Source organism: Hesperophylax consimilis, chromosome 14 (assembly GCF_061612785.1).
Source record: "Hesperophylax consimilis isolate HC1 chromosome 14, BYU_Hcon_1.0, whole genome shotgun sequence".
Classification (NCBI taxonomy): Eukaryota; Metazoa; Arthropoda; class Insecta; order Trichoptera; family Limnephilidae; genus Hesperophylax; species Hesperophylax consimilis.
Window position 1 is genome coordinate 13,895,483 of NC_142849.1, and position 26,448 is coordinate 13,921,930.

Consider the following 26,448-nt stretch of genomic DNA (forward strand, 5'->3'; position numbering starts at 1 on the left):
ATAGTTTTGAGGTTGTGAATTCTAGTGTACCTGGAAACTGGGTGTGGTTAAGGTGGAAATACACAATATTATTGTTAAGAATTAAAAATGTATTTGTTTCACTTGATCGCGCTATGTCTTCCTCAGACGCCCTCGACATCTTCTATCATTTACTCCCATGTTATACACTTTCCTTACAGCCCTTTCATTGGTCATTACACACGCTTAATTTTACCATACATAAGTATTTGTTTCACTTGATCGTGCCATGTCTTCCTCGGGCGTCCCAGACTTCTTCTCCCATTGAATACTGTACACCATAATGTTACTGTTAAAAGAAAACATTATATTCATTTTAATTTGGCTCCGTATATCATTCCAGTGCAGATATACTGCATTAAGCTGTCCGGGCTACCAGTGGCCTACCGCAAGGCAGTCACCTTGGCCCGGTTTTGTTCCTCATTTTCATCAATGATATAACCAATTACTTCAACGATGTCGAGGTATTGCTCTTTGCAGATGACTTCAAACTATACAAGAAAATAACTGATATAAATCATTGCCATATACTACAGTCAAATATTAGTAAGTTAGATAATAATTAGAGATTGGTGCGTTCAAAATAATTTATTTTTAAATGTAGTAAAGTGCAAAACCTTGACTTTCTTCAGAAACAAAAATCCCGGGGGGGCGTCGCAAAAATATGGCAGCTTCCCAAGGGCGTTTCGACTGTTGTGAACTCCTGCAACTTATAAACATACATACACCCACAGTAACAACACGACAAAATACAATATTCTACAGCAGCACACATAAGCGTAACTACATTGCCCACTCTCCGATACAACGACTTCACACCATGGGAAATCATTACTTGGGTGATGTTGACATATTCAATACCAACTTGGCAAGTTTTGTGGATCATTTAAAACATTTATTTCAACAATACTCCTAAACACATCATGTAAACCTACGAATAGCTGTAATTTTCTGTTTTTGTTTCTTGTGTTTGTATGACTTGTTGCATAGCTTTTATCAAATGTAATTTTATTCTTATTTTTTATGTTTCAAAGTATTTGTCAAATTAAAATTATACTACCAACCATGTAAAAGCCCTCTGGGTGTAAAATAAATAAATAAATAAAAATTAAGTCTTTCTCAGGAGTCCTCAACTTTTTCTACCATTTACTATTGTATAACACATTGACCCTGATTATCATTACAGTCAGAGATAATGCGTTAAGTCTTCCTTGGGTGTCCCTAACTTTTTCTATCATTCGCTACTGATTACTACTTTTTTTACTGATTACTACAAAGGCGCTGATAATATCTAACACCTAACAGTCCTAACACATCGCCTTTGAGATTATTTCTCATAAAAACGGCGCTACAAGAAAATACAAATGATACAGCTAGTAGCCAGGCGTCTACTGGTTGTGACTAGGGGCCAAAATTATACTTGAGCAAAGCGCCATTTCACTCAGGGCCGGCTCTGAGATAGTCACTATATCATGACGGAGATGCGAGTGGTTTATTTATGACTGAGATTTAAGTACCATTGATTTGAATTTAGGTCAAAATGTTTCAAAGGAGCTAACATATGTTTCTTCTTAAAATAATCTATATGAATAAAAATGTTTGTTTGTTCAAAATAATAAATCGCTGAAAGTTCTTCGCCGATTGGTTCGAAATTTTTACACAACGTTGCATTTGAATACGCGTGTGTTTTTATATATAGGTGTCACCTGTGACAGGTATAAACATGCTTTTTTTTATAAAATCTGTTGGACAAACATGCTTTTTTTCAAAAGCAGTGCCATCTGCTGGACGTAAAAGCAAGACGTAAAAGCAAGACGCGCTTTTGTTTCTTTATCTGCACAAACAGACTGAGCCACAGCAACACGTGGCGGGGTACAGCTAGTAATTTGATAAACTTGTCGAATTCTGCTGCAAGCTTAATATGCAAAAAATATATAAATAGCACATGGTTTCAACTTAATTACTACAAGAATAAGTAACTTGCCGAGATATTCGTTTAGAAACAGAGATTTTAGTAATACGTTTATCAATTAAAATAAACCCCACGGAAAAACCATTTTCTAGGCCTGCCAGGGCAAATTCAACTGTATTGATTGTCTGTCCAATACACAAAGATCGCGTGTTGCATATTTTTGTAAATGGCTTCTTCACTTACGTCGTTAAGATTCCTACTTTATTTTAGGGTATTGTATCATCTTAAATAGAATTACTTTGAATATTGATATATTTAACTACAATGAAGTAGAGTAAACGGTAAGCTTTTCTCATGTAAAATCCGCTTTTAAATATATATTATTTTCATTATGTATCTTTAAAAATTAATTGAATTTGTAATGTTTATAAAATGATTGAATTGAATGCGACAACTGGACTAGGCTCATGCCCTTGTTATGGCGCTTGTTTGCGTAATCAGACATTAAATTTTAGTTGAGAAAAAATTATATTATCATATAAATTGGGTCATTCAGATTGACGACCTTGATAAGAATAAAATTGTTTCAAGTGATAAAAAAAACGATTCGCACAAAATTATTATTCAATCAGTTGTTTGCTGAGCCTTAAGTTGAAACACAATTTTTTCAAATTGGTATCATTTTAGTGTGTGAATAGAAAATGGTTATCGCCACATTGCTCTACGATCTGTTTGGTAAATATGGAGTTGTAGTATTTATTTCTATATTGCTTTCTTTGGCTTTAAGAAAGTTAATAGATTACTGTGTACAAAAGGATAAACAGAAGCCATCTTTGAATGTGAAGAAATATGTTAAACCAAAGATCACAGGTTTGTAATCTTTTAAAATTACATACATTTCAGTCTTATACTCATTATTATCCAAGATTTCCCTATAATAATAATAATTGGTACTTGTTTCTAAATGTAAATACCACACCAGAGTCCCAACTGTCCAGAGCCAGTGGTGGGACTATACCATCCCAATGGGGTATTTTCACAAACACGATTTCACGAATACCGGTAAAAATGTGTAGAAGATTTTATTTTTCTGATTCTGATCCTTGTACTAAAAATGTGTTTTAATATTTCATTCATAATTATTGATTTTAAAAACAATCTAAAACCGCACATGCTGAAACGGTTCCAACTGGCTACAACGTCATTGTGACATAGAAAATGCCAATTCTGGTAAGACAGCTGTAACCAATGTCGCCCGGCGTGATGTCATCGCCGCAGAATTCACAAATAAAAACAAACAGGTAATTTTGGCGGCAAATTGAAAATGGCACATTTTAAATAGTTATAGAAAATTTATTTGTCAACATAAAAATAAAATAAAAATACCTTCACTATCTTGATTTAAAAAAAAACTGTGAAAATACCATATTGCAGTATGCTGTAAGGCTGAAGGGAGTAATAATAATAATAATATTTGGACAATTTGTATAGCGCCGCTTTTGTGAGATATCACCTCAGGGGCGCTGAAAGGAGAGGAGATGGTAAGAAAAAGAGGAAAGTCGGGAAGTGCTTGGCTCTTCAAATCTGCTTACTAAATAATGCTAAAGCCATTTCAAGCTACGTTTGAATTCTAAATGGTTGTCCTTCAAACCGTATCTACTACTCTGATAAACCTAACCTACACCAACCCAACAGCGTTACTTTTTTATTCCCACATTTGGCTGATCCCACTTACGCTCTCGTCAGGTTAGATTAGGTTAACCTTTACATACCTGAAGGTAAAAATAACGTATCACCGGAAGGGGGGTCACTAGGGTCCCCCATCGCGATCGTTTCTCTTAATACTCTTTTTGCCCTTTCCAGTATCACTCAGATATTAGTTACTATTTTTTTTATACATAACATCTTCGCTCAGCAGTCAACCATTAAATAATGCAAAAAGATAAAAGAGATAATACAAAATCGAGCATAACTCAAATACATTGCAGTAAAATGCACTTTTACGTCAGCACTCGTGGCTTGTTGAGAGCGAGGAGTTTTTAAAAAATTAATAAGGATGGAGAGAGGGGAGAGTAATTTTACGATTACTGAATACTTTTTCTAGGATTACGAGCATGTGATGTAAAAAATAACTTAGATATCACACAAAACTCTCTTGGGGGGGTGTGTTACCCCTCACGGTATGGGGGAGTTAGGAGGGGTATGCACTATGCGAACATGAACATTCCGTTATAGCCAAGTCAAAACTTTCAGTTTTGTAATCGACTGTGAATATTTTTTATACATAATTTTCGATTAAGTAGTATATTGTAAGTGAATCTAATAATTTACTGTTTTCCTCAAAATCCATTTACGACTTTTCAAGTTGACGATGAAACTGTTGATGATGGAAGTCCTGAATTTGAGGACGATACCGTTCCCGCATTACCAGAAAACTTGGAGCATATTCCACTACACTACACAGCATTATCAGATCCGGAAATGCTACACCGATCGGAGGAATTCTACAAACTAATGAATGATCGCAGAACTGTTCGCTACTTTAGTCAAGAACCAGTGCCGGTGGAGATTATTAGAAACATTGTCAAGACTGCAGGTTTGATCAGATTAATAATTTATTTTAGCAAAGTGTTGATACCAACCCTGATGTTTGTCAGTGAGGCCTTGAAACTGGCAGAGGAAGGATGAAAGTACAAATGAGATTCCTGAGGAGTATCTGAGGTAAAATCAGTGTAAAAATTGTGTAGATTCGGAAAGAACACACGGCGAATTGGATAAGATTAAGAAAGGGACGTTTAGACTTATCTTAGGGCATGAAGAGCGGATGAACGAAGAAAGGAGTGTAAGGAGAATATATGCTAGACCGCGTATCTATCACACTAAATTGAATCAAAATGACAAAAAAACATTCCAAGTCATAAAACCACACATCGACAAAGAAATTAGATTTATTTTGCAACAAAACTCCACAACATCCTTCCCACAGATATAAAACAAATAGATAAATTTAATGAGTACAAATCAAGAATAAAAATCTGGCTGAAAGAGGTCAATGATAAACTCAACAAAAAACACTAAAAATGAAATAGAAGACAAATAAAATATAATCAAATAATTTTAGTCCGCCTAAGCACAGGACACCGTAGTGAGGAAGACTAAGAAATACCGTTACTATACTTAAATTCAGCACAATATTTTGAATGTACAATGTTTAATATAGTTGCCAAAATAAATTTAAAAGTGAATTGTAGAAGTAGTCAGGGTCGCCCGAGGAAGACATCAAAGTGAATCAAATACTTGAGTCAGTCCATGTCAAGAGTCAGAATAACAGAAGAGTATTTATGAGACGATGTACGAGTGCGAATGAAGCAGGGGATGTGTGCCAAGACAGAGTTGTGAGGCGGTCATGTTGTTGACGACAATTTGCACACAATATCATCGTTCAGCATACCACGAATGTGACAATTTTTTCAAACGTGATATTATTTGAATTTGGATTCTATTATCTATGGTTAATATTCTATTTTTTTAAAAGAAATACAAATAATTTACAGGGACATCTCCGAGCGGAGCTCATACCGAGCCATGGACTTTTGTTGTCGTCCAGGATCCCTCCGTGAAGCAACAAATCCGAGAAGTCGTCGAAGAAGAAGAGCACATTAATTACACCCGGAGGATGGGCAAGCAGTGGACAGCTGACCTGAAGGCCTTTAAGACCAACTGGAACAAACCTTATCTGACAGAAGCTCCTTACCTGATACTGGTGTTCAAACAACTGTATTCATATACCGATACAGGGGCAAGGAAGAATCACTATTATAACGAAATCAGTGTTGCCATTGCGTCGGGAATGCTGCTTATGGCTATTCAAGTAAGAACTAAAATAATATGTATATTTTGAAAGACACAGAAAAGAAAAAGATTGTGGACCGAAACTAAGATAACAATGGTGTTCAGATAGGACTATGCTTAAGTAAAGAAGAAACTCAATCCAATATGACAAATGTCGACCATATACAAATTTTGAGGACGCGTTACTGCATCGGATCATCTTCCGTTGAAATACCGATTGAACAAGTATGGCAGTTTCACCTGACGCCCTCACTTCAAATGCTGCAATCCATTTGTTAAAGGGAATCTATCAAACGAACAGCCTGCTTCTGCACAGTCAAAGGTTTTTTCAGTTATTTTCTGGCCCCAGATTTCGGGGGTGAACTTGCGATCTGTACAAGGTACAGTTTCTGCCAGGCTAACTTAACTTTCGCTTCGATGGAGCCCTGTTATAATTAATAATATTTTCATGTAAGTGAGATTTTCTGTCCACTTAAAATTATTTGTTTTCAGAATGCAGGTCTCGTAACCCTAACCTCAACTCCCCTCCAGTGCGGAGGAAGATTACGAGATATTCTGGGCAGACCCGAGACAGAGAGACTCACGCTCCTGCTGCCCGTCGGAAAGCCTGCCGCCGATTGCACAGTGCCCGACCTCGCACGGAAAGAATTTCACGAGATATGTGTTGAGATATAAACTAAATATTGTTGCATGTTTGTTTTATTGATATAAATAATAATTACACATAACTATTACATTTATCTCGTGCTCATTATCCTCAAATTACATGCGTTATATATTATTATTTCCACCCACAATGCACTATCTTGACCTCCAATCTCCCCCTAAACTTATATTTTCTTTAATTTAATTATCATCTGGCAAAACAACTGCTTTTCTTTTGTTTTTGAACACTTTAAAAATGGAACACATAAAAAGGGTATAAATTATGTATCTTTCGTGACAGTACCTACCTCAATTTGATCACAATACAATATAATGATGAACAAAATATAAGTACATTACATATCTACTTTCTCACTAATCCGCCCCTCCAAAAACTGGATAATAGTGTCCAATTAGTGAAAGCAGTGGATTTAGTGCATGCAGTCAAACAGAGTGGCAGAATGAAACAAATGCTACAGCAGCTGCTAGAATGCACAGAGGACTAACTGATGTCCTAAAACACTAATTATTAATTGACCGTGGTGACTGGTAAAATGGTCAGCGAGAGCAAGCTAGATGGCGGTACAGTAACTGAGTGAGTGAGAGTAAGATAACCCAACCCATAGGTGTACAAAGCTCGAGTCTAGGCATGTAGCAGACTAGTGAATTTGACATACGAATACCGGGGAATTGCAGAGCTTGATTTTGAGCTTTCAAAAAAATAACGGCAGATTACAGTAGTTGTCGGATAATCAAGCGGAGGATTACAGAGAGAGTTCTGCACATAATGCAAAAGAAGAATACGCTCTTCACATGGAAATATTATTTTCTGTAGAATGAAATAATAATCTACTAATTAACATGAGTAAAAATTTATTTTAAAACTAGTTAACAGTTCATATTCAATAAAAGTATAAAAAGTATAAAAGTATAAACTTAGTAAAGGAATGTATATAATATCTGATTTTTTAACAATACACAACATCTTTTAATGCACTTGGCAAAATAATTATTATTTTAAGTGTTTAAATTTCATACATTAAAGCTTTGATTTAAGTTTATTTACACTGACAACTTGGAATTTCACATTATGTTTCTGCAAATTTTCTATTAGAGATGTGTTGGCAAATGCTGCACCTGGTGTTAAAACTCCCCCTCTGGAAATAAATAATGCAAAATATATTTAATTTATTGGAATAAATTTTCAAGGTTATGATGGGTATCAATGTAATATTATACCATTGAATAAGACGATAATATTAAACGAATCATGAAATATATTTTCCATGACAAAATGCATTTATTACAAGATATCATGTCATTTAACTTTTTCAACACATTTTCAGGCAAGTACTTAATAATTTAAGGCTTTTTTTTTACAACTATGAATTATATTTTGAAACGAACACAATTTTGTTTATGAATTTGTCCATATAAATAAGTGATATGAGGCTATACTAATATGACTTTTGAAAATCGGAATTAATTAATTAATTGACAAGGAATTTTGCTAGGCGCAGTGTCGCAACCACGGGGAGGGCCCAGGCAGGGGGTATAACTCCAATCGAAAATTGGAACCGAAATATTGTGACGTCATATACCTAATTGCCTAACAATATCCACCAATGAAAATCTCTGAATGTCTATGGAATAAACTTTCAGAGTTTTTCATTGGTGTATAACATAATAAGTAGGCTCCGAATGAGAATATTTCTGTCTATATATTGGCATATCTATGGTTTTTTAGGACCAATTCTTCTCATACAAAAAGCCCGAAGTTATCAATCTATGGAAGTTGATTTATGGGCCCAGGGGACCATCCCAAAAAAATACATATAGTAGTTTTTAAAATACCAAGTGTAACTAGATACCCTTTAATATTAATAATACATCCAACTCCAATGAAATAGTGTCAATTTCAATAACTATAGCCGCTAGAGGGAGCTAGTGTAGCATGTTGACTTTGACATTCCTTTCAATGGCGGCAAATTGAATTTATTTATTATTTGGTGGCGATGTTTTGCGATTTCTAACTTGTATTTTGATCCATTATGATAAAAAAAAAAAATGAAAATGTTAAAAAAAGCGGATTCAGTTTACAAACAAAAACACTCCCAAGCCGAGGAAAATTACAGAAACATTCCCAAAAACGATTGCAAGATGTCCAGAGGGGCGAATACCCTTCTACAAGGACAAGAAATGTCCTTAACCTTAAAATTAACGCTTTTTTCGTTTTAATCCGAGAGAACTGAATCGCAGTTAAAGAAAAAGTTGTTAATTTTAAGGTTAAGGATAATTCTGCTGTCATTTGAGAGAACTGGAATTGCAGTTAAAGTACAAGTCGTTAATTATATTTAGTAGAACCGGAATCTCAGCCCAGATGTCAATGCATTGCTTATATTGCTATACGTGGGCCCGGTATGTCCTTACCATATGAAAATGTATTTTATATATTCCATGCTGTCCAACAGTTGTTTGGTGTTTTTTCATTTGCAGATTCATCAGCTGACACATTTCGAAAGAATGGAAATACTTATATATTTATGCTCTAATATGGCAGGCAGAGAAATTAGGCTACCAACAAACGAAAAAAAGGTAATAACTCTTGTGTAAACTCAACAGCAGTTAATCGTAATGCATGGTTTATTGATAACTCACGTTCCGGGTATTTTGTTGTACTCCCTCAGAAGGGTGATTGCACTGTAAATGACACAAGTACACGTAGCTCCGTAGCCGGGATTGACTCCTGTAACCTGAAATACATTTTAAAACAATTAAAATATAAAATCATAAAATTGGATTCCGGCATAAAAAAACGACTTTCTATTCTTAAGTCTATGTATGTATTAGCAAATTATTTTTATAAAATAAAAAAAAATTATTTGGGCCGGTTTTATCATTTACAGGCAAATATAAGATTAACCAACAGTCACATTTGACATTTAAAAAATGTATATTTTATGTGAAACCCCACAAGAGTCCCAACTGCTCCCAACAATCTGGAGCCAATGAGTCTATGGCATCCCCAATTGAGGGCATATTGTAAGGCTGATAGTAGTAGGGAGGGGAAGGAGATGGGAAGAGGATGGTGGGAAATTTTGTATTATTTTGTACAATAAAAGAGAAGAAATTTGGATTTGGAATTAGAATAATTTTCATAAAACATACATCAATTCCAATTTTGAAAATATCACACTAGTGCCTATGCACAAGGAAATTATATTTTTTAATTACCTCTACTCTCATTTTCTTTGTGGGTGGTTTCCCGTCCACATCTTGCTCATCTTCATTCCACCCTTCTCCGCTGACAGCCACCATAAACAAGGTGTTCTTCATATTCTCTTCAGATGGACCTTCACGAGACACAACTCCTAGAGTAAAGAACTTGGGATGGTCCAATAGCAACTTCTGCCCAGCGGAGAATTTGGTCAGAAAACTAATTACAGAGCCGATAAATAAAGTAGAGATAGCATTCTTCATGTATGGGAAACCAAAATAGGCCTGGAATTGTGCCGGGCGTGTTTTGTAAGTCTCGTTCAGAAATCTCTGGGTTCGATTTACGACAGGGCGATCGGCTCCGGGAAAAGGGACGTACCAGAAATTGTCCACTGGGTTTTTGTGAATGACACCCCTGAAAATATAATGTTTATACACATTAATATCGAGGCAGCAGCATAATTACTAAACATAGCTAAGGACAATTCAAGTAACGTTGCTCATTGGTGGTCTCTCATCAGGTAGATACGGAGAATATCTTCCACTCTGGAAAAAACCCAGTTGCACCAATTTAAAATTCTTTATCAATGTGAAAACTCAAAAATAAATTGTATCTACCTTGATAAATTTTTTTTGGACTTTCTCGGGATAATCCCTCGAACCAGCTTGTTTTTATTTATTCCTGTGCTACGAATGAACTGAGAATATTAGAAAAACCCCTACTACCATCATTATAAGCGGAAAATGTAGCTGGTGCATTGATGGAGTGACTAATGCTAGTCTCAAACATGGGCTCTACTTTCATGGCTTGGCGTATTTCTCCATTTCGCTCGCCATACATTCCCATTGGCGAGCGATATGGTGATAGTCAGCCAAGCCATGATAGTATACCGTGTGTGAGGCTAGCTTTAGACATTTGTCAACTCGGTTACTAACCAGTATGTAAGCAATATCTGTATAGGAAGAATACATTATGTATTTACATACTTCTGGCTCTAACCAGTATGTAAGCATTATTTGTATAGGAAGAATACATTATGTATGTACATACTTCTGGCTGAGCAGTGGTTTCAAAGGGGTCTGCTTTTTAGGATTCAGTTCTTTCCTAATGGCCTTTAATTCAGATAACTCTTTGACTCCATTTATCAGGGACTCCCAGGTGGCGTAGTTGAAGGTCGCATTGCTGCCCTTTACCTTTCCTTCGGGGGGTGACAGGGTGCGGAGGTACGCTTCACAGGAGTTCACAGTACCTACAGAGAGAAAGATTTGTTCAGAGCGAACTAATAACTACTGTATAAGATAGAATGGCTAAAATATGTGTTATCATTGTTCAATTTATTAGTAATACTAGCTGATGTATACCCATCGTTGCTCGGGTTAAACAATTATAAAAACGACAAGTGGCAATTTTAAGGCTCTAAATTGACAATACACAACAGTGATTTAACGATTCTGATGAAAAATCTTGTTTTCTCATGGTAAAATCTATTTAATATTTAATCATTGATGAAGAAAATATCAATAAATCTCAATGAAAATATGAAACAGACAGACACAGATATAAAAAGGCAATGGTCGCAACTAATCCTCGAACCCAGGGCCTCTAACCTTGTCGAGACTGAGGACCTGGGTTACCTGACCATTACCTTATTAATATCTGCATCTGTCTGTTTCATATATTCATTGAGAGTTATTGATATTATCTTCGACAATGATTAACCCTAGATAACTAATCGCTCGTCGAGGCGACAACGCGCTACTCGGCGAAATTCGAAATCACCTACTTCCCCCCGCTCCCCGACCTTAACTCTTTCATTACCTTCCTAATTTGAGTAACAGTGCAGCACGTGACGCGATTGCGGCCACACGCATCTAGGACGTGCCCTTTGATCATCTTGTCGTCCGCTGGATGAAAGTTTAGTTATAACATCAATTTTTATTTTTAAGGTACGTACATTCATATATTCTTATATTTATTGATAATGTTGGCGAATCTTCTACAATAGAAGCTCCGGTTCCATCTACGTCAAACGTGCCTAAAATTAGCTACCTGTGTCCATCCAAGGCCCGGAGGATGACCGAACACCGTTGCACCAGATGTAGAAAGGCTATTTGTGGTCCACATAATGTTGGCATGTGTGGTCACTGTGTAGACTGATATTTTGATATTAATTTGTACTTAATTTGTTCATTATAAACCTTACTTTTGTGCCATGTAACAAGTTCCTATCTAGTTCAAACTCTTTTGTTAAACAAAGGGTTAAGGGAACATATTACGCTCCATTGAGAGAAATGATGCAGGCGTAACCTGTTTCCTCAGTGAACCCATAGAGGCGTTGTTAAAGTTTATTAAACTGTCTTACTATTGTGGCACTGCTATAAATACGTGTCATACTTGCAAATTGATTGCACCAAAATAAAGACTAATAATTGTGTTCACTGTTAAAATTGCGCATTTATTTAATAATCCCATTACATAATAAATAATCTTTAATAAGTTATCCCTAATAAAATTGAATTTGTATTTAATATATCGTCGACGAAGAAGGCAATACCCCCTAAACGAATAGTCTAAAAATCACATTTTATGAAATTCGGTAGATAAGAGAATTCCACCTATGTATACTTAGTTCATAACAATAACAAATATAAATAAGTAATACCAGTTGATACTCATTCAAAAAAAAATTTATATCTCCTGCTCAATTAGATTTTTGGCGTTTGGGCAGGTATTGTTTATTCATCGACGATATGCAAAGAAAAAATCTGGTCCAATGCATGCAACAGAATTCAAACTCACAACCTCTAGACTCAAAGTCAAATACAGACCATTATGTCACTGTGAAATCGTGTTTTACAAAAAAATAATTCACCATTAACCTTTAAAGTTCTGCTGAAGAAAGACAACTCCCAGATCAGCGGGAATGCTGTCGAAACCGCACGCACTGACAACGTACACACCGGCTTTCTTTGCTGCTTCGTGATACTTTAGCTGCATATTTTCCATGTACTGTAATAAAAATATTGCTATTTTTGATAAACCATCGAATACAACGTTGTCGTTCAGCCTAGGTACTGCAAAAGTGATATTTTACTGCCATTGGATTCGTAATCATTTTCTCCGAGTATGTGCATTGAATAGAATGCCAAACTTTTTTAAATGATAGATTTTTTGAAAATCACCACTACCAAGGACAATACCGCATAAATGTTACGTGTCGTGGTTTTTTACTCACCTGAATACTTTTTTTTTACATTTATAATATTTTGTATTTTTTTATTTTAAACATTATAAATTTATAAAATAAATTTTAAACATTATAAATTTATGAAATAAATTTTTAAGATAAATTTTAAACATTATAAATTTATTTTATAAATTGAATTAAAAAAAGTTATGGCTTTTTTACTTAGCTCGTCAGGTTGCACTTAAATATCAGAAACTTTGATGATTTTTAAAATTGTGAATACCGCACTAGAGTCGCTATATCCCAGAGCCAGTGGAACTACGGCACCCCCAATTGGATTAGTGTGTTATTCCTTTGTTGAGCGCTCTTGTGGTGTTATTTAACAAAATAACCAAATATTATTTGTAACCAAAACTACACTATGCGCATACATGTATGAGTGAATAAACTATGCAACTAGTGTTAAGCACATACATGTATGTTTTCACTTTCGTAGAAAATATATGAATGTCATAAAAAGGAGCTACGCGCACACACGTTATCCCATAAACATCAGTAATATTATGTATAGTGAAAAGATTAATTTAATAATAATGTTTTACCGCTGGCTCCCCGCTGACATCCACATGATGCGTTCCCTCCTCCACGCAGGCCTTCACCACGGCCGGGCCATAGAACCTGTACGGGCCGCAGCAGTTGATTACCACCTTGGCTCGGGAGGCCATTCTCCGTAGCGATGCCTCGTCACTAACATCGGCTATGATGACACTCACATCCTGCAAAGAATCTCCTAAAAAAATATTAAAACTTGTTGGCTGGCGATATTATACATACAGAGTGATAAACTTTACCTTGCAGGTGGTCAAGGAAGAACTAACGTACTAACAACAGGTAATGTAAAAAAAGAAGCGAGGCTAGCAGTCCCATCAAAACATTGGAACGCCATAGTGAATGGACAGTTATGTCCTTTTCTCCTATCTTCAGTCTTTCCTTTAGCTACTTTATTCCGATTGGCGACAATACATTCTACAGTGACAACATCCTCTAAGAGAGGACACCAAAAGAAGGTGATTTGGCAAGTTTTCCATCTTTACAAAGCATGTTTTGCTGTTTTATACCAATGCAAAATACGAGGGGCATTTGGCGTAAGCACCGTTTTCATATTAAGAAAACAATTTTATTTTACATGAATGCCTGGACCTTAACCCGGAGGCTGCCGTGCGCATGTATGTTTGATTCAAGATTTCGAGCCCTCGCTGCCGCGCGCAATCATACGTGATTTTTATTTCATCTTGCGATATCTCGGGACTTTCTGTATAGATGGCGCAAAACTCGGGCTTAAAAAATAATTTGAACTTTTATCTAGCGACATCTCTACACAGATATGACAAATGATTTTGTTTATATAATGAAAGACCTCGTCAAACATGAGACTACAATATTTCCCCTTTCAGTGTTTGAATTCCTCGCGAGCGCGTAGCCGTGTTAGTGTATCACGTGGTTCCTTCTTATCTCGACGGTTCGCGAATACTTAGAATCTGCAACGAATCGTGGTTCTAACGTTATTATTTTAACAAATTGTTTTTATTAACTACTAATATTATTAGTGCAAATAAGTTTTGTGTTAATCAACATGTTTTGTTATTTTAAATGAAATAAGTTGTTATATCCGCCTTTCGAGTGAAAAAATAATAATATACATTTTATTTTAATTATCTGTGTTTGGAAACTAATTATTGTGTTAATTTGTCGTTTTTCCTAATATTTTATTTTGTGTAACCCTCCATCATGGCTCGACGTGACTTGTCTGATGACCAAATAAGAGAATATTGTCTCGATCTTGACTCTGACTGTGAATTTAGTGACAGTGAGTGTGATTCCGCCAGTGAAGTATGTGATGTTTTGAATATCCACAAAAATAAACGAACGTGCTCTAAAAATTTTTTTTTTGTCTAGACTAGCAACATGGGATAGATTATAGGCCTTGAGTAAACAGATTCCCACGGGAAAGGGGAGATCGGAGGGCAGTCGAGTCTTGAACTTGGGTACGTCGACAGCTCCGAGAATTCAATACAAATCAGAAGTGTTGTGTGAGATTACAGTTAATTAGTGAATTCAGATGGTGTTAGAAAGCTTTGTTGGTTTTTGAATTAAAGTGAAAGATTATTGAACCGGTGTTTGTGTGAAGTGAAAGTGGTTCGACTCAGTGAGAATACAATTAATAATAATGACAATAATAATAATTGGATAATTTGTAGAGCGCCGTTTTGTGAAAAATCACCCCAGGGGCGCTAATAATAATAATAATAATAATAATAATAATAATTGGATAATTTGTATAGCGCCGTTTTTGTGAAAAATCACCTCAAGGGCGCTGTACAATTTATTTCCTAGGATCTACATTTGTTATTTAGACCAACTGTGCCAGCACGAGGTTCGTCATCCGTTCAGGCATGTGTCTGCCGCCAATATAGCGCTGACATGTGTCTGCTGCCAATAAAGAGCGCTGACACAACATCCTCACATAGACAACAAACCTTGGCAGCACCGCTGTGACGCTCGACGAAGACAGAAGATGGAGACTCTGCTGCAAGAGTCCTAGGTAGCGAAGGAACTGTACCAGCTGCTGCAGGGAGAGAGACTACCCCGTCCACCAACTGTGCCAGCACGAGGCTCGTCATCCGTTCAGGCATGTGTCCGCCGCTAATATAGCGCTGACATGTGTCTGCTGCCAATAAAGAGCGCCGACACAATATCCTCACATAGATAACAGACCTTGGCAGCACCGCTGTGCAAAATCACCTCATCCTAGTTTACCTTAGTCTCTCCAGTCACTTCCCAGCCTTTCATGCCACCTAGTGCATCCTCTCGACCCTTTCAGACTCCTTCCTGGCTCCAATACATTCTTTCTATTGTCGTGATCCGACGATTTCACACCTCTGTCTCAGACCCTTAGGGCTCGCTTATCGCAGGCTATCATAAGCAAAATCTTGAACCAAAGTCAAAGTGAAGTTTATGAGTGTCATCTGTAACAAAATACATAAACAAAAACAGAAAATAAAAACAAAGACAAAAACTTGAAACAAAATATGGCTTATCTGTCCTCCATGCAGACATCCTCGGTTGAAAAGGTCCCGTAAATCCCAACACCACTTGACACTTGAGTCAGGTATAAAATCTTCGACTGCATTGAGAAATCTTTGTTCTAGCTTCACTTTCAAAATTTAATCGGTTTAAAATGCTATAATAATTGCAAATTCCGGCTAAACGGTAGAAGTTACGCGCATTTCGTGAAATAAGAAGGTAAGCACTATATAAAACACGGATGCTGAACAATTTTCAGCGATCTCTTAACAAGGGAAACCTTCTGAAAGGATTAAACAAACCGGAGCGGTTAAAACACGTCCGCAACGTGTTGTCGCCAAATATGCAAATATATCTCGTGGCCCAAGAGTTGTGGCGCCAAGTAGTGTTTATATGCTAAAAATAGACCATTATCAGTTGCTTTTTAGTGTGCATATGTCATCGAGCGAGGAGGGGAGTCAGATAAGAGCCTTCAAAATCACTCTGCACGACAATAACGAGTGATTTTGGAGAGAAGACGAGTCAGTAACTCCGTAACTGAATGTGTTACATGAGTTATTCGTGCGTCGTCTTGTAGATCTGGAGCTGCTCTAAAAAGTAAGCTGAGCAGAAAAATACAAATTATACCCAGTGATGAACGAAAGACATTTTCACGAAAAAAGTAACGGTACTTGATATGCTACCTACAGTACCCACTTCATTTTTTTCCACCAGGGCGGTACTGACAGTCCTGGGAATTCATTTAGTGCGGATTGTCTTGTGCGGTATCACATAATTATTTTATTTCAATATAGGCATACCTACGGTGTTCGAGCGTAAATAGACAGGTATAGATGGCATTTGTAGGTATATATTGTTATTATTGTTGTACACTTTGATGAAATGAATACCGACTAGATTTACCAGTCCAATTTCCATGAAGCCTTTGAAGGGGATATGGGACAAATTGCCTTTTTGATTGCCCCCACTCCGACTCGGATCGGTGCTAAATGGGGTCACCGGCAGTCAAATAACACACCCTTATTTTATGGTATGCCGCCCTTAGAGGGGGAGGAATTTGGTCTTTCAATATACAAGAAAATGCCACGATTTGAATGAAAGGAGGGTAGGTACAGGAGGCCTTTTCATACAAAACTTTATTTTGGATTTGAGGTCAAAATACTCAACCAAAATAAATAATTATAAAATAATCAAAATGGACGTGAGCTGTTTAATTATTTTGTCTTTTAAATTATAATATCAAATTGATTTTAGAGGCGACTTTGGCTTTTTTTTAGAGTTATTAAACAATAATATTGCCCAACCTACTGAGTACAGTACACTGAAACATAAAAAAAATAAAACATCGTAAAATTTGCGTTTTTTACACTGACATTTAAATTTTCATATGACAAATTTGTGTTCCAACTTAATTCGATCGTTTGAATTTTTATGAAATATATCATTGAGAAGAAGATAATACTAATAAATCCAAACGCAACATGAAACAGAAAAAAACAGATTTTTTTAAAGATAACTATCCTTTTATTTTTCTAAAGATAACTATCCTTTTATTTTTTTAAAGATAACTATCCTTTTATTTTTCTAAAGATAACTATCCTTTTATTTTTTTAAAGATAACTATCCTTTTATTTTTCTAAAGATAACTATCCTTTTATTTTTTTTAAAGATAACTATCCTTTTATTTTTCTAAAGTTAACTGTCCTTATTTTTTTTTAAGATAACTATCCTTTTATTTTTCTGTGTTTTGGTCGGTTTCATGTTTCGTCTAGACCCATTAGCATTATCCTCCTCTTCAATTATAAATTACATTGATGGGTATAACCTTCAAAATAAGTTAAAAAGATTAAGTTTTCCAGTTTAAATTTAAACCCAATAATTTTTTTTTTCTTAATTATTACACTAACTGTACCCCGCAACGCGTTGCTGTGTATCAGTCTTTCGCACTATTGTTTCTCAGATAGAGAAACAATAGTGCGCGTTGCTTTTACATCCAACAGATGGCGCTGTTTCAATGAACATGCTAGTCTGACAAATGGCTATGTTTTTTTAAAGCATGTTTATACCTGTCACAGGTGAAATCTATCTATTAATATCAAGAATAGTAGAGGGTTGGGCGATCGCGATTATAATATAAAATGTGTTAAATTAAACGTGATTTCGTAAATATGTAGTTCAAACTAAGTGACTTGTCTTAAAAACATGGAAATGATAAAAATAATGATTGCGTTTTTAAAACAGAGTGAACATATAAAGGCAGGAAGTGTTTAATCGGGCTAGGTTATTGATTTGGCGAGATGGCATTCTATCCACGGAGACCGAAAACCAGAGAATCAAATAGATTATTAACTGTGGGTTCGAATCCTGACAGATTAGGGAGGTACAATTTTATTTACAGGAATATTTAATTACCCTTTTATAAGCGTAGGGAGGAGGTCGAAAATTAAAGTGATTTAGCTATATAGTGTAACCAGGTAAGCTTCACGCTGAGAATGAGAGGTGACTAACTGGGTGAGTTTTTTATATTATTTATTAAATTCCAGAGGACCCCTTTTAAAAGACGGATACAACCGAGGTACAGGAACTAAGTTTACGACACCTGCCGCCCAAATAATGTTATCATTAAAAGGAATACCCTAGACGGATTGTCAATCAGCTGTGAGTGAGAGACAGGCCAATGACCTTTTCATATATAGGCTGAGAGGCGCGGTGTACAGTCAGTCAAAGGGGAAGTTTTGCTAGCGTATGACCTCCCGAATTGAAAGCGATCGGATGCAACCAGACGGAACAAAATGAAAACTTTTCTTCTGTTATTTGACTTTCTAATTTAATACTTTTCATCTATTGTTTGACTTTCTAAGTTACGAATTGGGATGCACAAAAACATATCTAGAGGCAAAAGAGGGAGATGGTAATCTCCGAAATAAAGCTACCAACCGAACAACTTTTCTCAACAGGTACCTTTCGAGAGGTAGGCAGCCTCTTTAAATTAAATGCAAAAATCAAACCAATTATCCGTTTATACCTACCTGAGAGGATAGGTATCCAGTAGAAGTTACCCATACCTAATACACGAGGATGCTAGTAACCTCATAAAATAATTACTAGAACCAAATATTAAAATACAGACAGTCCTCATCCTAAATTTGGCATCTCGAGTAGACCTTACATATATCTCACATGATAATTGGCTGAATGGGTAGGTACACAACCTATCGCTAAAAAGCTGGCTAAATGTCGACAAGATTGTCGTGTGTTATCTATGTTATTGACCTAGAAAGGGATGTAAATCCCCGACGACGAGGGAGTTACAACGTTTTCTAGAGGTGGCACGTAACTTAGGACCTTACATGTCACATTTTCGCGACTAGATTCGTGACAAGGGATGTCATGGCTTTCCCCTTCTACACTCAGTAAAGTAGATTTCCTGGAGGTGTTTGAGGTTGGGGCAATTCTGAAATTGGTGATGAGACCTGGTTTTCTTTATTCTGGCGTGACGGTTGCCGATTTGGAACAAGGGGAGACCCGGCCGGTTGTGATATCCAGACACGCAGATATCGATCGCCTTGCTCAAATTATCATCCATCGGTTTTGTTTGGTAAAGAGGAGGAGCCAATCTTAGCTTGAAAAAAAATTCATTCCCTTTCCTCTCCTTCCCCTCCCAAAATATATACATGGATGGCGCCGACAACTAACACCATAAATTTATCGTATGTATATCACATATATAAAATCTAACACTTTATTATACTCACATAATCCTATGACAGGTAGACTCACGTAGCTAGTTTGAAGAGCAGGCGACTCAGAAAAATCAGGTTTATGAGATGGCTTTAAAACACAGCGGTAATGAATTCAACTCACTCTATCTCAAAAGAACCAAGGGATACCACACATACATAGATAACTAGGTTTCTAAACCGAGAAACAAAAAACCAACACAACGTTCGGTGAAGCCTTTTTATACTGATCCGTCACGTGAAATGAGTACGTTCAAGGTCGTACGTCACGTAGACAAACTAGGATGTACACACTTGAAGGGGTGTGTAATAAAGAGAGAGGCAAGGGATTGAAAGACGGCAGGGAGGACCTTCCCACCCCGGATATATACATAACCAAAGCCTTATGGAAAAGTTACCTATGGGACTTAAAGAAAATTTATCGTAGAAAGAAGAGAAGAAAAAGTTGAAGTAAGAAAGGGCAGATCATTACAAGTAAGCAGTATAAATGTAGGAGTACACGCTGAAAATATTGTTGAATCTAATGATCAACTCTTGGACGAACCCAGCACATCAAGTCAGACTGGTTTTGACATGAACACTTGGACATCGGATCATTTTGTTCCGATTATTCACGACTTCGATGATTTCCCTTCTGGCGTAAACTTTTCTCCTCTTTTGTCGGAAAATTCCGAGGAAGTGAATTTTTTTGAGCATTTTTTAAATACAAATATTATGTCTGATATTGTATCTCAAACTAATAAATATTACGCAGCAACAATACAGAAAAAAGTTGTGTCTGAACAATCAAGGCTTCGTAAATGGGTTGATACTTCAATTAGTGAGATGTATGTATTTGTTGGCATATCAATGCTGATGACACGAAATAAACATCATTCTATAGAAGAGCATTGGTCGACAGATCCTCTTCATACGAGTGCCATTTTTGGTAAAACGAGGCCCAGAAATAGGTATCAAATATTACTGAGCATGTTACATATTTCTGACCACGATACACAAATTCCTGGCGACAAATTGCACAAAATAAGATTACTCGTTAATCCGACTCGTAAGATATTTAAAGAAACTTTTGTATATATTTAACCCTTTGAAAATCTTTGCATCGACGAGAGCATGGTTGTTTTTAAAGGACGATTAAAATTTAAACAATTTATTCCTTCCAAACGCCACCGGTTTGGGATAAAAATGTTTGTTTTGTGTGATGTACTGATGGGTTATGTTTTAGATTTCATTGTTTATTATGGTGATGGAACCGACGTCACTGATAATCAATGTATAGGCGCCTCGGGAGCTGTTGTGACAACTCTACTTAGAGATTACCTAGATAAGGGACACAAACTTTATGTTGATAACTGGTATACCAGTCCTACACTATTTAAATACCTGCATGAAAATAAAACCAATGCTTGCGGAACGGTGCGAAAAAATAGGAAATACATGCCAAAATTTGACAAACTGAAGAAGGGGGAAATGGTAACAAAGAGCTGCGGGCCATTGATGGCTCTAAAATGGCATGATAAGAGGGAAATATACATGCTCAGCTCTTTACACGACAACACTATTTCCCCAACGGGAAAAACAAATTTAAGAACGGGACAAACAATATGCAAACCCAATTGCATTCAGGATTACAATAAGCATATGGGTTTAGTGGATAAGGCAGACATGATGTTAACTGGAGTAAGTTGCTTGCGAAAGTCCATTAAGTGGTATAAAAAGCTTTTTTTCCATATTATTGATTTATATCTGTTAAATTCTTTTATTGTACACAACAGCATAAAAAATTCAGGTATGAGCTTCCACGATTATCAGTTATGTGTGATAAGACGATTAATCGCAAAACACCACAAAAAAACTCAACTCCTCATTCGTCTCATCATGACACACCATTACGTCTGCTTTCTAAAGAGGTTGTAAACCATATGCCTGAGCCAATACCGGCAACATCAAAACAATCCAAGCCATACAGAGCCTGCCATGTTTGTGCGAATACAAAACTTAAACAAAGCTGCAGAAAAATGGCTCGATATATGTGTTCCCAGTGTAATGTGGCATTGTGTATTCATCCCTGTTTTAAAGTCTACCATTCGAATAAAAACTATTAACATAAATAATAAGATAAGAAACTGTAAATAAAAGTTGAATAAATAATGAAGTTTAAAACAATAATATTATCACAAGTGAATGGTGAGAAATGGTAAGCCGTCGCAGAGGTCCCACTTCAGAGACGTGAGTACTGATATTACTATAGTATGTCTGTATGTGTTGGTGAGATGACTGATTTGATAATGGCGGCGGGTCGAAGTTTGTTGATGTTTCATAGATAGTTTTTATTCCTCAAATAATGCATCAATTTATAAAGATATCTTGTTTAGACTTTTCAAGAGTGTAACGTAAACAAGTTTTTTTTGTTTTGGTAATAATTTACAATCTCTAAGTGCTGAAGATAATAAATAATGAGGCAATATAAAAAATTCTAAAAACCCCTGGCGTGAGAGTATCTATCTTGTGTTTACATTCGGGCAGCAAAAGGGTTAATCTACTTTTCAACATAATTGCCACTTATGTTAAGGCACTTATCGCATCATACAACCAGTCATAGAAATCTGCCGCCTGTTTTGATAACCACTAGATGACGGCTGTTTTAACATTGTCACCAACTTGGTCACCCCTGGTAATAGCCCTGACCTAGCGCCGAGTGACTACCAGTTGTTCCTGTACTTGAAGAAGCACCTTGGCAATGACGCTGATGATGATGTTTGCAGTAGCTGCTATAACTTAGCAAAGGGTGGCTGATTGTTCGGGCTATGGCTGGTTAAATATATACAAATCACATTAATACAGATTAAAAACACCCATTCAAAATTTTATATTTAAAAAATAGTTAATTCAGTCTAATTTCTCTATTGACTTACTGCATAAGTGTACTGAGCATTATTATTTAATTAAAAGAATTAATCACTTAGTACATACCAGTTTTATTAATCAAATCATTCAAAACACTGTTGAGTTTCTCTTTTGATCTGCCGGCTATGCCCCAAGTGAGATCCTTCTCGTAATATTTATTTAACCGATGAAGTTCTTCGACTGTATACTTCCCAGTAAATCCACTAGCCCCAAATATCACAATATCGAGCCTCTCCGACATTGCAGACCTGTTGAAAACAACATCAAATCTTGGCTTAATCACTTGAGTGCCGCCGTATCCCTATGGAGATAGCGGCACAATCAACAAAAATTATTTCTCTGAGCTATTCCGAGGAAATTACTTTTATTAAATTGCATTATCCGGTAAGACTTATAACGGTAAGATTTATGATGAAAATAGAACCAGCTGGCGGATGTTAAAAATTTTACGTCAGCACTCAAAGAGTTAAGAAATTATCAGAAAAAGACTAGTATTTTAAAAACATCATCATAGAAGTTCAAACCGTGTTCAAAATGTGAACATCAAGAAAGAATGCAAGGCTGAATGTAAGCATAATGGATAAGATTTAGAAAAGGACGCTTTATTGTCTTTTATGGACTTGCGCTAACATATATTATAAAAGTGGGTAAATATGCAGAGGTACGCCTCATACAATACACACAAATTATTTAAATAAACACTACAATAGGTTCCAGGCCATTGTGTCTTTCTTTTTAATCAAACCCAAACTAAGAACCTACTTTAAAAAAAGAGGTTCTTAGTTTGGGTTTTATTAAAAAATAGGGAAAAAACTAACCTAAAAACCCATTTGGCATTTCAAATTATAAGAAAATAGCCTTAAATTGAACACATAGGATTTGTCAAATGTTAATGAAAGTGGTAAACTTTTGCCAACGACTACCATTTTTACATTCTTACGCTTATCTTAACAAACATATTTTTTTAAACAACACTTTTATTCAACTTAATTATTTAAGAAAACTATTTCAGCTGTCGCAGATGGAAAATAGTGCAATTTAATAGTTATTTCATTCAAATCAAAATTAATATTTTACGCCTTTGGTATGGCGGCCAATTATTATGTTGATAGAACTTTAACCTTCAATTAATAATAGTTGTGTTGTGTCGATCTAGAACTACATAATAAAACAAGGTTTTTAGGCCACTTATTTTATCTTTTACAATTGAACCCAAACTAAGAACCTGTTTTGTTAAATAGGTTTTTAGGTTCTTAATAATAATAATTGGATAACTTGTATAGCGTCGTTTTTGTGGAAAGTTTCTTCAAGAGCACTGTACAAATATGACTTCCTGGGCTCTGTTTAATATTTACAACAGATACAGTAAACATACTTGCCTGGCAGGTCACTTCAGATAAACAACACACTTTTATTAGATAGTTTAAGCTTAAAGAAGATACAACTTTGCACACAGAAGACACTATTTTTTATCCTATTGATATTACATTTATTAGAAAATTAGTGGTAAAATTAGACTTAATATTTATTTTAAAAGTTTTTGGTAAATATGCGTATTATGTGCGGTAGTCGTGGGTGAAATTTTACCAAAAACTTATTTCAACACAAATGTTATCTTTTTTACATAATTTTTGATTTTATGGAAGCTAGCATAGAAATGATAAGTTAGGGAGGAATAACAAATATAAATAACAGACCTACGATTTTAAGTTTTTGCAGAAGTTGACCCTTAATCCTGGAAATCTAATTTGAATAATGTGGAACAGTGGTTTGCGCATAAATAAACCAATCACGGTTTGCGCATAAATATACCACTCTCTAGATCGATATCTTCCGGCTTTTTGTATCCAACAGAATTATACAGTACTTAACCACAGATATTTATTTCAGGAATTTAATGTACCATCTATAACAGAATTGTATAAGAGAATCGCCTTATATCAAATTTATAAAGAATATTTTATTTATAAAATTCACCCCTCAGATAGCATAAGCAATAGATTCAAAACAAATGGCTTAATAGCTATTCCTATGCTTAGAACGACCACGGCTCAGCACCACTATTCGTATTTAGGTGTGAGATGGTACAATATATTATTGTCCAAAAATAAAATTAGTGTAACCGAAACTGTGAATTATGAACAATTCAAAAAGTTAATTAAGTCCCTAAAATTGGATAATGATATATTGTACCCCTAATTTTCTTACACTTACTCAATCTGTAAAAAATATATATTAATTTGATTGTCTTTAAAAAAAACTACTTTTCTAAATTTTTCTTGATATATTGTACCCTTAATTTCCTCACGCTTACTTAATCTGTAAAAAGATGAATTATTTTAATTATCTTTAAAAAAACAATTTTCTAATTTGTGTACCTATGTTAATATTATGTTTGTATTTATTTCAAAAGTTTTTGATTATTGTTAAATCATTAGAACTAAATGTAAAGACTCCTCCCATAAACACGAGCTCCTGGAGCTCAACTTATGGAGAAATAGAATAATAATGAACAAATTATTTATAAGTCTGCATATTGTTATCATTTATAATGTTAAATAATAAAAAAAAAAAATAAAAAAAAATATACAAGCAGTACCTACCGTGCGGAGCAGAGCAGTAGACAAGGTAGAGGAAACTCAAGGCCATTTAAAAAAAGATGCGACCATAGACAACATAATTGCTCTCAGCCTACTCTATTCACTCACTAGCCCAAAAAAACTATTATAAAAATAAAAATGTCCTTGAAGCAGAAAAATGTCGAAATGTTTTCCAAGGGCAAGGTTCATCTGACTAAGAAAATAAACTTTTACAGTGCATTTCCTTAAGATGAAACTTGTTAATCTGAGAAGAAGACACCCAAAATGACAAGAAATTTGCAAAAACACTGAAGAAAATTTCCAAAACATGATTGTCCGACAGTACGACGAAAAATTCCGACATTTTTCAGCCTCATGAACTCATGGTTACATATGTTTAAAAATCTTTAATTTCACCAAAACAATAAGATAATACAGGATAACACTAATCAATAACATGAATAAGTTTATCGATATAATAAATAACATTTATACGTTGTGGAGGAAGACATATGTCAAGTATCAAGCATTGTTCAAAAAACCGAACGAATAACCTAAAACTGTTATTTCACTTTAAACTTGAACTTACGTAGGTAGGTTGAATATAATATGTTTATAACTCGCTAACACTATACTGGCTTATATTGTATTTTTATCACGAACAACTTTAACACGCAATATTTTCGACGGAAATGATAGTATTTCGGCAGCAAATGACAACCCGCGTGTATAAATAAACCACTGTCATTTTGCTTGAATGATTTGAAAACTGTCAAACGGCATAATTCCGTCATCTCTTTCTGTTACACGAGTCATTATGGTAGAGAGCGAGAGATCAAACCAATCCTTCTGTTCTCACCAATGAGATCTGAGCTTTTAGCCATATTATTCGTTTTCTATAAGAATTTTGAGGTGGGCGTGGCGGTTTCAAATGAGTTTCATGGCCAAAGCTTAGTTAAATGCCCCTGGGTTTGCGATAAAGATGACCACAGACATTTGAAAACAAAGCTTGTGAGAGAGTGACAGTTTAGGCCAGTGATACTCAACCTTTTTCTTCTGCGGGCCACATTCATATGTTTGTAAAGCTACGCGGGCCGCAACACTATACCGGTCAGTGTTGCCAACGGTGTGAGCTTGATTCCCCCTTTTATTATTCGAAATCCATGGGGGGGAGGGTTGTTGGAGAATTTCTGTAAAACATAATAATTCCCCACAAAAAAAATTCAAAGTGAGTGCTCCCCACAAAATATTTGAAATCCATGGGGGGGGGGGTTGTTACAGAACTTCGCTGAAAAAAAATTCCGCAC

The 26,448-nt window shown here is 35.6% G+C and overlaps 2 protein-coding genes across 7 annotated transcripts; one reads left to right on the forward strand and one right to left on the reverse strand.

Annotated features, from left to right (window-relative positions):
* Window positions 1–6,552, forward strand: Iyd (Iodotyrosine deiodinase). Of its 4 annotated transcripts, none has more exons than XM_089639551.1 (4): window positions 1–52; window positions 4,296–4,526; window positions 5,485–5,801; window positions 6,275–6,552. In XM_089639551.1, exons 2-4 carry the CDS (start codon window positions 4,412–4,414, stop codon window positions 6,455–6,457), a joined length of 615 nt encoding a protein of 204 aa, XP_089495677.1. In that variant the 5' UTR covers window positions 1–52; window positions 4,296–4,411; the 3' UTR covers window positions 6,458–6,552. The 4 variants fall into 4 exon arrangements, with proteins under 4 accessions (XP_089495677.1, XP_089495678.1, XP_089495676.1 ...); XM_089639552.1 differs by lacking the exon at window positions 1–52 and adding an exon at window positions 214–564; XM_089639550.1 differs by lacking the exon at window positions 1–52 and adding an exon at window positions 1,902–2,665.
* Window positions 6,466–26,137, reverse strand: LOC149417933 (saccharopine dehydrogenase-like oxidoreductase). Of its 3 annotated transcripts, none has more exons than XM_089639545.1 (9): window positions 26,110–26,137; window positions 24,264–24,367; window positions 22,629–22,810; window positions 13,434–13,621; window positions 12,524–12,653; window positions 10,695–10,893; window positions 9,662–10,058; window positions 9,086–9,180; window positions 6,466–7,584 (listed from the first exon to the last, which is right to left on the reverse strand). In XM_089639545.1, exons 2-9 carry the CDS (start codon window positions 24,338–24,340, stop codon window positions 7,467–7,469), a joined length of 1,386 nt encoding a protein of 461 aa, XP_089495671.1. In that variant the 5' UTR covers window positions 24,341–24,367; window positions 26,110–26,137; the 3' UTR covers window positions 6,466–7,466. The 3 variants fall into 3 exon arrangements, with proteins under 3 accessions (XP_089495671.1, XP_089495672.1, XP_089495673.1); XM_089639546.1 differs by having other exon boundaries at window positions 24,260–24,367; window positions 26,110–26,134; XM_089639547.1 differs by lacking the exons at window positions 24,264–24,367; window positions 26,110–26,137 and adding an exon at window positions 23,942–24,249.
* Between the last annotated feature and the right edge of the window lie 311 nt (window positions 26,138–26,448).